Genomic DNA, 12,949 nt, shown 5'->3' with positions numbered 1-12,949 from the left:
GCCCTTTAAGATAGTGGTGCGTGGGATGGTGAAGTCAGACAAAGTTAACCAAGAGCAAACCGGAAGCTTAGAGAGTGTGCCTTCAACCTAATACCACAGCAGGCGACATAACATTCGTCACAATTAAAACAATATCGAATTCGCATTGAGTAGGACCACAGAATCACAAAAGTCTACTAATTAAGATTTTAAAAAAACGTTCCTACAATATAAATAACCGTATTACCACAATACATTGATTTAGCAATATCAATTACTGCCTTAGTGTCTGTAAATGTATCATTTACGTAATAAAAATGATTTAGCCTACAAAAAAAGAGATAGGCCTATAACCTGGGCCTATGGGGAATTTGAAGTCAAAAAAGAAGGTGTAGGATTAGGAAAGGATATATATATTGCAAGAATCCATGTTTAACACATTGAACATAACATTCCCATAACAAATAACCTACAACTGGCATGGTGACTGTCTGGGAAATTACACAAATTACTGTTTTTTTTTTTTTTTGCAATAGAAAATAAATAAATAAATTGATGGAAAAATCATTCATAAGCGTTGCAACACGTTGTGAAATCCTAGTTTTATTTTGAAAGCGGGACCGGAAATTATCTATCCTAGTATCGGTGTCTTTACTCCAGTGTGTTTTTGGCTCCGGGACCGTGTTGTTTAGTGATGAGGCTGAAGTAATTCAGTCCTAGTAGCGGAGCAGAGCGGAGGAACAGAGACAGTAGCAACAGAAAGAAGAAATGGAGCTCTGCGTCTAACAAAGTGGAGTTTTTCCTCTCGGGGCGATGACTTCGTGCACTTTGGGACTAATTCCCTCTCAGGGCAAGCCGTTATGAGTGTTTCTCCCCTGTGATATTCATGTGAAAACGGGAGAGAACGGTACTGATTGACCGGGGGAGCTGCCTGCCACTCACGGCCGCCTCTCCTCTCATCACCTGCGGCTTGCTTTTTCACGGACTACTCGCCGGGTTTAGACGCAGCCTTTTTGGAGTGGTCGAAAAAGTTACTATGTTTGATGATTGAACTTCTTATTTCAGTCTACAGCGGCTGAGATGCTGCCTGTGGGGTTTGCCGCTGTTTTCATCCCATAGACTGGTGTGTTTGGATAAATATCCCTGCTGCTGGACAGCCTGTCTCACTAACTGTGACCGAGCTTATCTACCTATGAACCATCTGAGTGTATAATGGAGTACAGCCAGACCTTGGTTCCCCTACTGGTTTTATTTGCACTCAGAACTTTGGCATATGGTAAGTTTAAATTGGCATGTTTGGCTAGTTGTTTCGGGGTTATGTTTGCACAGATGGAAGCTTATATATGCTCCATATCAGGACCCAACTAGGTCTCACACACACTCCCCCCCCGGGCTTTAAAGGGGGTCCCACATAACAATGAGAAGATATTTCAATTTCACTTGTAATTTTACTCATGCAAAGTTATTATTAGGCCTACATGTGCTCCTTTCCATGTAGGAACCCTTGCATATATATATATATATATATGCCAGAATGTGTGCATATAGTGAGTAATCCTTGGGATGATGTCATTAAAAGGCCACTTAAACCAGCAGACACAAGAGTAGCCCATATGCAGCTTAAATACTGTGTGTCCTGCCCAAGGGACCATGGATTCACACCAGCATCTGCTCCCCACAGAAATCTGACTTTGCTGTGATTCCAGTCTGCTCATTTATCTCAGTTATCGGGCCCATTAGGAGAAGACACAATGCAATTGGGAAACAGAAACCGCATGATACAGACAGTTTCCATTTACTGGTGCAGTCTACTGTCAGTGTAAGTGAGCATGGCAGGGTTGGCAGCTTGATTCCCCCCTGTGGACAGTGTTGAAACAAATGTATGGATTTCTTTTACTGTAGGCCTAATCAGCGTTGCATAGTCTTTACCAGTTGCTGCATGTTAAATGTTACATTGTTCATCTGTTTCCATCTGATCACACTCTTTTTTTGTATTGTGTAGATTTTGGGGTTCCATAGTTGCATTGAGCACACAGATAACACATGCAGTGATGGTGGGTAAAGCTCAGTTTCCTTGGGTTTAGCCTTCACTAAATGCTTAGATACACATGCCCAAAGCAGAACACTGGCCTTGTTGTTATATTGCTTTTTTATATATATATTCTCTGTATTCAAAGATGTGCATACACTGCCTTTAATTTTAGTTATTCTGACACTAAACTGTGGGAAGAAAGCTGTACTGCAGGCACCCCGTCACACAGAGTAGGACTGGTAGAGTGAGTCATGCTCTGGGTTAGGATGAAAACCTGTTTATTGAGACTGGAAGCTGGATCCACAGATCCTCCATCAGTCACATACTGTATAACTGATGAACTGCTACCAGTAGGCTTCCATGCTCTATGTCAACATACCTTCGCTTTGTGTTCTACACAGAAACACCCCCGCGGTGATGTACAAAAAGCATTCTCTTTTCGTGACGCAAGTGGGATGTTGTAGTTTGTGACAGCGTGGTGTCTTTGGGCCTGGACCTATACTGCCAAGGCTCTCTTTTACAAGGCTGTAAACACTGGCTATGAACCCAGAGCATATGAACTCAGCATCTGTGAGAGTACTCCTTCGGTGACTCCAGATGCTCCTCTGGGACTACAAAGGCTGCATTAATGCTTCTTATTTTTCACTTTAGCAGAAACACACAGTGACTGTTAACAGGAGGCCTGTGCTGTTTTCTGTTTTCAGCCACGAGACGTTTGATATTCGTTGCAATTTACTTTTGAATAAGCATTTGTGTCACATTCTGACATCAGAGTGACTTGGATCAAAAGGAGAGGAGGCTTCAGAGCGGTACCAGCACGGATATGTTGGGGAGATAAAAATGAGCTTTATAATACGATATGATAATAGGAACTTCAGAATCATCCTGGCTGCCCATTTCATATCTGAAGGAGCCCCCTATTCATGTGGAGCCCAGAGTCACGTTTCACGGGTCTGGTCTTTAGACTGTTTGGCCAGTAAGATGACACTGGAGTCTGCACTGTTATTGTCAGTCTGTCTGTCACCGTCAGTCAACACAGTGTCTCCTGGCTCAGCATGGACCTTTTTTTTGGGGGGGGGCAGTAAGCATGACCGGTACGTGTACAGTAAATGAGTCTGTCTTACCTTATTTAACCAAAATCCATGCAGTGACCTGTTATTTCTGACAATTCGATGAACAAAAAACTGTATATTAATATTAATATTGACAGTACAGCCTGACTCTTATAAGATTAGCGCTGATATTTAAGTTTATGTTCTGCTTGTTCAACGGTTGTTTGGTGAATTGCTCTTAAAGACATTTCGAGAGGATTTGAATTGCTTTTTTTAATTCTCAACTCTTACCATTTTGGTGCGGGTTATTTTCCTTTGGGGGGGCTGGCTTAAAAACCTCTTTGCAGGGCCGCCAAAAATTCCTCCATGCAGGAAAACCCCTGTGTCAGCTCTCCCTAAAGACCGGCAACAGGCCGTGTGTTTGCCATGCTGCCACTGAAGTGATTGGGAGGGAGGACTTGAAGACAGCTGTCTTGTTGTCTCACGACCGTGTCCTCAAACAGACCAGGAACCAGAACAAATAGCCCCGCGCCAAACCTTGATACCCACACTGCAATTACAGTCTAAAGCGTACAACTCCATTTCCTCCGGGGAGGGAAGTGTGCTGGGGTGCAGTGTGGCCGAAATAGCACAATTAACAAGACGTCTCATTGTTCAAAGTCCTTTCTTCGGTTACTGGCAGTTGTGCGTTTTCACTTGAGGCGTTTAAGGGCCGCTGTCATCCACAGTGACTTACAGTGGAGGAGGCTGGGAGGGCCTTTAATGGATTGGTCAAGGACAGTTTGGCAGGAGTTATAGCTGTTGCTTGGATTCATTCTGTGACATTCCAGTAACAGTTTGGTCTCTTTAAACATGGGATACACATATCCAGGGTTTGTTCTTGCATAGAGGAGTTTTTGGCGCCCCCGAATCTGGGTTTAGCCAGCCCCAAAGATGCCAAAATGACAAGAATTGACAGAAAAATAGCACTTCAAATCCTCTCCGGCTATGTTTAATAGCTATTTACCAAACAACAGTTGAAAAAGCAGAACATAAACTTGAATAGGAGCACTTATCTCAGTTGTACCGTCCAGAGGCTGGCTGTGCCGGACTCTCCCGGTGATTTTAAGGGCTTTTAAGCAGATAGAGATTTTATTTACTCAAGCATAATAGACGTTTTTTTGCTTATCAAATTGTCAGAAATAACAGGCGAATGCAGATAGATTTCTGACAAATATGTAACACAGACTCACTGCCTTTACTGTATGCAGAGCGATCATGCTAACTGCTTAATCACCCACTTCAAAGGTCCATTCTGAGTCAGGAAACACCCTAATGTCAACATTATTCTAAAACCAGCTAGCTGGGCGCCCAGATAGCTCAGTTGGTAGAGCGGGCGTCCATACAGTATATAGAGGTTTACTCCTCGACGCAGCGGGTTTCGGGTTGGACTCCGGCCTGCGGTTCTTTGGCATTCCCCCTCACCCCCCTTTCATGTCTTCAGCTGTCCTGTCAGATAAAGGCCTAAAATGCACACAAAAAATAAAAATAAATTAAAGCTAGCTACCAACCAGTTAAAGGTCCAGTTCACCCAAATCACAAAGAAAATTCAACAGGTTTTCTCTCTATCTTGTATTGGTATCTCGCCATGAAGATAGTTGTGTTTTGTTTGCCAAGGTTTTACCATTTGTGCCTGAAGCCCAGCACAGTGGAGGTGAATTATATTAATATAATATAATTACCAGACAGCCAGTTCTGTTGAATATGGGCTGCAACTAAGGATTATTTGTCTTTTATTTTCCTGAATTAACCGATTCGTTGTTTTGTCTATGAAGTGCCGCAAAGAAGTGAAGACAGATGTCCATTATAATTTCCAAAGTGGGCCGTCTTCAAAGTGCTTTAAAAAAAAATAATCTGACCAGCAGTCCAAAAGCCAAAGTTTACTGTAAAAAATCTTCACTTTTGAAAGGATGGAATCTGGAAATGTTTGGAATTTTTACTTGAAATATTCCTTAAACGATGAGTCAAAACCTGGACGTATTAAACCAAAACTATCTGCATGGCTAGATATAAGGTGAGAAAATCCTCAGTATCAGTATCTGTGATCCATATCCAGTTTTTTCTTTTTTTAATTACATATTGCACATTTGATGTTACTGCTCAGGTCACCAGCTGGAAGCCCATAATGAATTATCCACATTTAGGAGCTGCAACTAACAATTTCATTTTCAATCTGTCGATTATTTTCACGAATAATCAATTAGTTGGTATTGCATATCGTTGTATAATGTCAGAAAATTAGGGATGTCTCTGGCCGGTTATCTGTATCAGTGTTATTTTACTGATAACCAATTAAGTTAATTAACTATAAAGTGCACTACTTTGGCTCTGCTACGGCTCTGCAACACCTGCAAACAATCTGATAGATAGCACGTTCAAACTTCAGGAAGCTATTTTTTCTTTTCTTTTTTGTATTAGGTTTACAGTTTTGGTTTATTAAATAATTGCTTAAAGCATTCAAACCAACTTCCAGAATGTTAATTTTGACTAAAAGATTTAAATTTTGACTGTAAATGCAAATCGGTATCAAATATCAGTTATCGGTTTCAGGAACTACTAATAATCAGTATCGGCCCTGAAAAACCAGTATCGGTCGACGCTTACAGAAAACGGTGAAAAATGTGGATCAGTGTTTCCCAAAAAGTCCCAAGATGACGTCCTCAGATGTCTTGTTTTGTCCCCAACTCAAAGATATTCAGTTTACTGTCCCAGAGGAGAGAAGAAACTAGAACATATTCATATTTAAGAAGCTGACATCAGAGAAGTTTGACTTTTTTTTAAAATAAAAAACGAATGAAACGATTAATCGATTATCAAAATAGATGGAGATTGATGTAATAGTTGACGTCTACTCGATTCATCTTTGCAGCTCTATCAAAGGGTTAACCCAGATCAGAAGTTTAAAAGCAACATATGAGTTAGGCTAACTGATTTACATTCTGTTGAATGGGTGGACTTAGTTTGAGTTGGGGCTTAATATATTTATTGTATAGAAATCCTGCCTACAACTTAATTGAGTTTATCCAATGAGTTATTTTTTGGAGTGTGTATGCCATTGTTAGTGGCACTTCACAGTCTCAGTCTTGTAATCATCACCGCATTGTTAACTTGTGACAGTTTGAACTGTGGATGAGTCAGCAACGCAGCGAGGCGACATGTAGCCGCTCCGGTTTCTGCTATTGGCATATTGACAACATGTCTGCTGTTTTCTGCAGAGACAAAAAAAGGAGACAGAGAAAGCTTTGTAGTCAGTTTTGAGAACTAACACTCACACACTCAGTGTACCTTCCTCCTCCCCCCCACCTGCCTTCCCATCTGTTCTCTACAGATCAATTAGCCTGTCGATAGCTCAGCAAGCTCTGCTATGATACGTGACAAACGAGCTCCTTGAAAACCAGCGAGGTACGAGTCAATCCTCATTTACGCTCGCTGAAAAATAGCACTCAAAAGGCAGAGAACGAGCAACTAAACGTCCTCTTCCTGTCATCACAGAATCAGCAGCGCTAATCAGGCGCTGAAATTGACGTTTAAAGCTTGAAGTTGCCTATTTCCGGCTTTTTTGTTTGTTTTAATGCACAGCTCCTGGTTTGCTAAATTTGGAACCAAGTCGTCAAAAGGCTTGGGTTGAGCTGCATTCGGTACGCTTGTCACAGAGCAGCCACTCATTATGTATACCCATGATAATAGAAAACCAGACTGTAGTCCCAGATATGGACGCTTTATTAACAAGCTATTTGTGCATTCGACTGTAGTGAATGAAAAATGAAGACATGCCCTGTCACTTTCTCTTGCACTCCCTCTCTTAATGGTAATGCCTAATCTTAATCTTTCTACCCTGCACATTCCCACCATGGAGGGCTAAAATAAACACACGACGGGGGCACCAGAGACTTCTCCATCGGGCATCCAAAAGGAAAGGGAATACACTGAACAGGAACTCTTATTTAGCAGCGGGTGCTGACAGGACAAGTCAGCTACTCCCTCTCCTTTGACCGCCTGAGGGGCCCTGACACAATACCGCCTGAGCTCCCCCACCTCAGGCTGTAGACAGATGGATGGCCCCCAGCATTAGTTCCAGTGGTTTTAGGAGGGCTGACCTCCCGATTGCTGGTCAAATACTGAAATAGACATGGAGCGAGGCGAACCAACCTGTGATGAAGTGTCAGTCATGGAGCACAGGGCGGCGTTTGCCCTGTTGAGGTTTTCGTTGTGTTTCATAAGGTTGTGTGCAATAACCCACACTGCATATAAAACTCATATATATATATTTTTTATATATGTATATAGTATCTCAGAACTGTGCACCTTACCCCCTTTTTTTATACTACTTATTTTATTCCATGTTGTTATATTTATTTTACGTACATGTTGGCACTGGAAAAGGAGTTGCTTTTAATGTCATTGTACATGTGTATAGTGGCAATAAAAGGCATTCTATTCTATTCTATTCTATTCTATTCTAAGGCATGTGTTCAGACCAACAACAAAAAAAGGCAATCTGGCGATTTTCCGTAGGGTTGGGCATCGTTTGGATTTTAACGATTCTGATTCCAATTGCGATTTCCGACTCCGGTTCTTATCGATTCTTGATTCAGATTCTTTGAGGGGTGGAATTGAAACGGGTCACATGCTTATTTCACAAATAAGAGGAAAGTTTTATTTTGATTCAGTGGTGGGTTGAAGTTTTACTGGGCTTTTTCAACGTAAAATAAAGCCAGACTAGAGCGCTGCTTACTGTGCTCCAAGGCTGCAACACAACAAGCGCCTGGCCGCTACGGAAACCAAAAGTTGCGCATTTTAAATTTGGAACCCGTGATCAGATTTGAAACCAAATCCTCAAAACGATTCCAATAAAGAAACGATTCTACTGGAATCGTAATTTTTTTAAACGATTCTAAGTAGGAATCGGTTCTCGATGCCCAACCCTAGTTGTGTGGCGGTGGGAGCGTCACTGAAACGGCCCATCTGGTGTGTTCTTTAACCCCCCCACCCCCCCACATTGTAGCAAAAAGTAGATTTGATATTTCACAGTTACTGTTTTCCGTCAGATTGTTTATAGATCTGGATGTTTCAGACTAGGCATGGGCCGGTATGAGTTTCTGACGGTATGACAACCTTCAACAAACACATCACGGTTTCACTGTATTGCAGTTACAGGTTTAAAATGTATTATTTTGAAATGTCTGGGTAAAAAAACAACAACTTTTTTTCCCCCCATTCAACACAATGTATTTGATTTTTAAGCACAGTGCACACTGGCAGGGAGAGGGATTTCTAAACTGCACTTTCTGTCCTTGAAGACTCCGAACGGTATGACGGAAAATGTAAATGGTTTTGAAACCTTGATTTTTTTTTGGAAACCGTGACTTTTTGAAACGGCGGTATACCTTGAAACCGGTAACTGGCCCATGCCTATTTCCGGCCGCACTTGAAGCTTCAGCTTCAGCTTCATTTCACGGAGAAAAACAAGAGACGGAGGGACTGAGGAAACGGTCAGCCGTTCCACAAACTCCCGGGCAGTTCAGAGCTTGTGTTTGGTGTTTTAAAACTTTCTTGTGGCAGAGATAGAGGCAGTGATGTTTCCTGTTTCCTGTACGGGACTCTCAAATCTGTTGCCAAGTCTGATCCGCGGTTACGTGACTGGCCAGCGCAGCATGACGTGGGGTTGCGTTTCTCCAAAAGTTGAGTAGGTCTCAACTTTTCGCGGCTGACGCAGGCCGTGTGAATGCAGGCTAACCATGTGGGATAATGGAGAAGTTTTTCATTGCTGTCACTGGCGAGGGATTAAAGTGATTGATAGCTGACTGCAGCTATCTGCCAACCTCATCTCCAGAGAGGCGTCTTCCCTCTCTGCGTCCTCTCCGCACACAAATATGGGACACATCCGAAATCTCTTTAGCGCTTTTGAAGAGGCCTTCTTTTGTGTATGTATGTGTGAGAGAGAGAGAGAGAGAGAGAGATGTGGTGTAAATGCACTGGACATTGTCTTTAACATTCTATTGCATCATACAGTACATGTATGTGTGCCGATCGGACGGCCACATCCAAATCAAATTGACTGATTGATATACAGTATATTTACTTTATATAGGGCTGTATTTGTGGCACAATGAAGTCAGAGGTTCATCAAAAAAACAAAACACCAAGTATATACTGTATAAGTAATATAAATGTGATTTTCTTAATTTATATAAGTTTATATGATCTAGCAAACAATAAAATAGGATTCAAACAAAAAATGTTGTCATGCTTAGTATCCCCATCAAGTGCTGCATTAGAATGCACTGGCCCAATAATCCCCTATCATTTCCTCAGTAGAGACCTGATACATTTTGATAAATATATAGTATTGCTATGATGGTATATATTCATTCAAACTACCTTTTTCAATGTCTTTAAACTCAGTAAATAATGTTTTATTTCTGTCTTGACCATGTTTTTGCATTGCTTTAAGCACCACCATCCGGCCCTCTTGTGTCTTTAGTGTCTGATCACCCGTCTAACAAGAGAACGTGGGTATTTTAAAGTATGACTGGCGAGACGGTCGGTCTAATCTTCATGGTTATCCAGTTCTTTATTGTCCACAGACTTTTTTTTCCGGTGTGCAATGTGACGCACAACAACCCTCCGCCGCAGAGTCAAAAGGAAAAGCCCAGGGGTAAAGCTGCAGCTGTCACTGCCGTGACTTTGTCAGCCGGTTGGATATATTCGTGAGGGTCTGGCACTTGAAAGCTCGCTGTGGGAAAGAGCCAACTGATAATGGATCATTTTCAGCGCCGGTGTATCAATGTGATGCTGCGGTGGAAGGGATTTTGACAACTGCTGTCCATTATTTAATGGCTGGCTTTAGAAGTGACAGGGACAGCTCTTTTTAAAAAAAAAAGTGACAGTTGCTGGGTACCTGTCATTCTGTGATGGGAGCGTTGGTACATAAACAGTGACTCCAGTGTCTCCTTGGCTATTTGTTGTCTGTAGCAGCAGTTTGATGGTTGACGGTTATGCAAGATGTCCTGAAGGGAAATGCTTATTTAAAGAAATGTGACTTGGGTGACAAGGCAATTAGAGGCCTCTGCTTGTTATCTCTTAAGGGGAGCGTTCCTTATGTTCCCACAGCCCTATGTTCTATGTAGGGCTGTGGGAACATAGGGCCTAATTTTAAGACAAATCTTAGAAATGTGGGAACATAGGGCTGTGAGAACATAGGGCTGTGGGAACATAGGGCTGTTGGAACATAGGGCTGTGGGACCAATGGGCTGTGGGAACATAGGGCTGTGGGACCAATGGGCTGTGGGAACATAGGGCTGACACCCTCTTATTTGCAACCCACTGCAGAAATCAAAAACATTCATGTACTATTTAGAAAAGTGATAGGCAGCTGGGTTAAAATCCATCTCTCGCTCTTCTGAAGCTTCCCCCTTAGGACTGGGCGATAAATGGAGAAAAATCAAATATCACGATATTTTTGACCAAATACCTCGATATCCACATTGCGACGATAATGTAGGGTTGGCGCTTTGACAAAATATTTTTACAATGACATTTTAGATAAATAATCATCAATAATGTGGTAAAACGTTTCAAGTGAGAAAAGATCAATATTTTTCTCCCAGCTATATACTGACCGTGTTTACATGCATGCACACAAATAGTGTGATGTTGACACAAATCTGCAATTCTTCAAATGACATTCCCTCAAAATGTTTCAGTCAGAGCTGGAACCATTCCAAATGTTGCTGTACAATTAATTGTCTCAGAAATAATTATGATTAACAATATAATTGTCTATTTCAGTCAAATTAAATATATTTTTTTTTATTATTATTTTTTAAAGAAATTCAAGTTTAGAATGAATCCCAGGAAACATTTTTTGGTTATCTATCACTGTCATGTGACCCAGATAATGTAATAATACAAACACACAGCCTATGACGTAAACCACGCCTCTTTATTATCATAAAACATATTTTCTAACTGTATCTCCCCTCCCTTGTTATTTTTGTTGATATTAATGTGTTTAGGGTCAAATGCCAACAAATAATTAAAATAATAATTAAAATATATAGTCTGACCAATAATCACTTCTATAATTACAATTTTGCATATCTAAACATAATCAACAATTACCAGTAATACAGATTTAAGACCTTAGCTCATGTCAGCAATTAATTGCAGTTATACAAAGAAACCGCAAATGTGTAAAAAAAAAATTGACAATTAGATAATTATGTAATAATTGTTACAGGCCTTGTTTCTCAGAAAATTGAGTTAGTATGCACTTGTTCTTATAAATTTAGAAACGCAATTATACATCACGATATCTCGATATTGACGATGTGATTCCCTTGAAAGACGATAAATTATCAAGTTGAATTATTGGCCAGCCATACACCTCCACTTTCTCCACTTCATGTCTTAGTTATACTCCAGAACCAATGCTCCTTGAAATCTCTTCCACGATGTGTTAAAGGTCCATTTATCCACTTTTCTCTTTCATGGTCATGTTATCACTCATAGATAAGGGATCTTTCACCACTACCGTTACACATTCGGAGTGTTCCATCTATGATACAGGGCTCGTTCGTATTACGGTATCATAATGTAGTCTCCTTACAGTGCCAGCAGTGTATCATCATGAAAAATGATCAATGGAACGTCATATTTAGTACGAGCACACTGTACCGATTCATCCAACTAAAACAGGAGAAGGACAGGGCAGCTTGTCAGTGAGCTGAATAGTTGGCTCTATGTCAGACTTCCCCGTCATCATTCACTGTTACACCGTGAAGCCCAAATGATAGGTCTCTCATGTAGTTTGACTTTAGAATGAATGGGAAATGAGCTCAAACTTCAAATCACTCTCAGCTTGACTGAAGTTTTTGTAAACTCAGGCATGGGTATCAACCCAGTTAATGTAAAAAAATTAAAAACAACCCACAGAGTTTTTTGTTTTGTTTTGTTGCTGTATCTTAATTGTTTTGCTTTCGAGTTCTGGACTCAGGAAGTCCCTGTCTCGACCCTTTCCTCCCTCAAGTGTGACTTGTGTGATGTATGTGGTCAGACGGATAGGAGCAGATAGCAGTCAGCCCGTGTGTGTATGTGTGTGTAAGCGCAGCTCTAATAGGAGCTTATCTTAAAATATGCTGCTGTGGAACAGGAAAGCAATGGCATTTCCCCCCAGCTGTGTTAGGCCACCCGCAGCCGCGGAGTGTCCGTCCTGGAGCCCCTGGAGGATTTCCTCCCTAACATGAGGGAGTGGGCACATCCACTGCTGGGCCTTCATTGGTCAACCTTAGTGGACTGCTGCAGTCATCAACATACAGCTTTGTTTGATACAAACTATGATTAAAAAGGTACTAAAGTGTACTCAGTTCTGCAGTTCAGTTTCTGCTACAATATAACAAATGGCTTGTTGAGTTTAAAACAAATGAAAGGAAATCATTTCCCACATTCTTTTGTTGAACACATTGTACATTGAATTGAATATAAAAGGCAGCACTAAAAAAAAAGACATTTTAAAGTGCAGTTTTCTACTCATTTTCTTTTAACTAACTAAAAAAAATCTCTGAGTGTCTTTCGCGATATGTCGCAGCCTTTCACGATGTCTTTATTGCGGCAGTTGATATCACGATGACGATAAAAAACTTACTACTTACAAAAACATAGTTAGCCTAAAACTGGCATTTGGATATTTGACTTGGTAACAAAATGCTTGCTGAACACGTTACGTTTGGCCTAACGTTAGATTGGCGTCAGGATCCCTTCAGTCTTCTCATTCTTCCTGCTGATTCCTCACGTCTTCACTAAAAGCTCAGTTTTTGGGTTCGACAGCTTACTGAATAAAAACATA

At 41.0% G+C, this 12,949-nt stretch overlaps 1 protein-coding gene across 4 annotated transcripts in view; it reads left to right on the top strand.

The window, feature by feature from the left end:
• The first annotated feature begins 668 nt into the window (after nucleotides 1-668).
• robo3 (roundabout, axon guidance receptor, homolog 3 (Drosophila)) overlaps nucleotides 669-12,949 on the top strand; it is a 105,308-nt gene continuing 93,027 nt past the window's right edge. For 3 of the 4 annotated variants that reach the window (XM_031310901.2, XM_036008937.1, XM_036008936.1), the window contains exon 1: nucleotides 669-1,255. In XM_031310901.2, coding sequence (XP_031166761.1) covers nucleotides 1,192-1,255 — 64 coding nt within the window. In that variant the 5' untranslated portion in view covers nucleotides 669-1,191. The remainder of the gene's footprint in view (nucleotides 1,256-12,949) is intronic. The other variant, XM_036008935.1, reaches the window with a different exon arrangement.

This window comes from Sander lucioperca, chromosome 13 (assembly GCF_008315115.2).
Source record: "Sander lucioperca isolate FBNREF2018 chromosome 13, SLUC_FBN_1.2, whole genome shotgun sequence".
In the NCBI taxonomy this organism is placed as follows: domain Eukaryota; kingdom Metazoa; phylum Chordata; class Actinopteri; order Perciformes; family Percidae; genus Sander; species Sander lucioperca.
The sequence above is the reverse complement of the archived record's forward strand: the minus strand, read 5'-3'. Positions and strand labels throughout refer to the sequence as shown.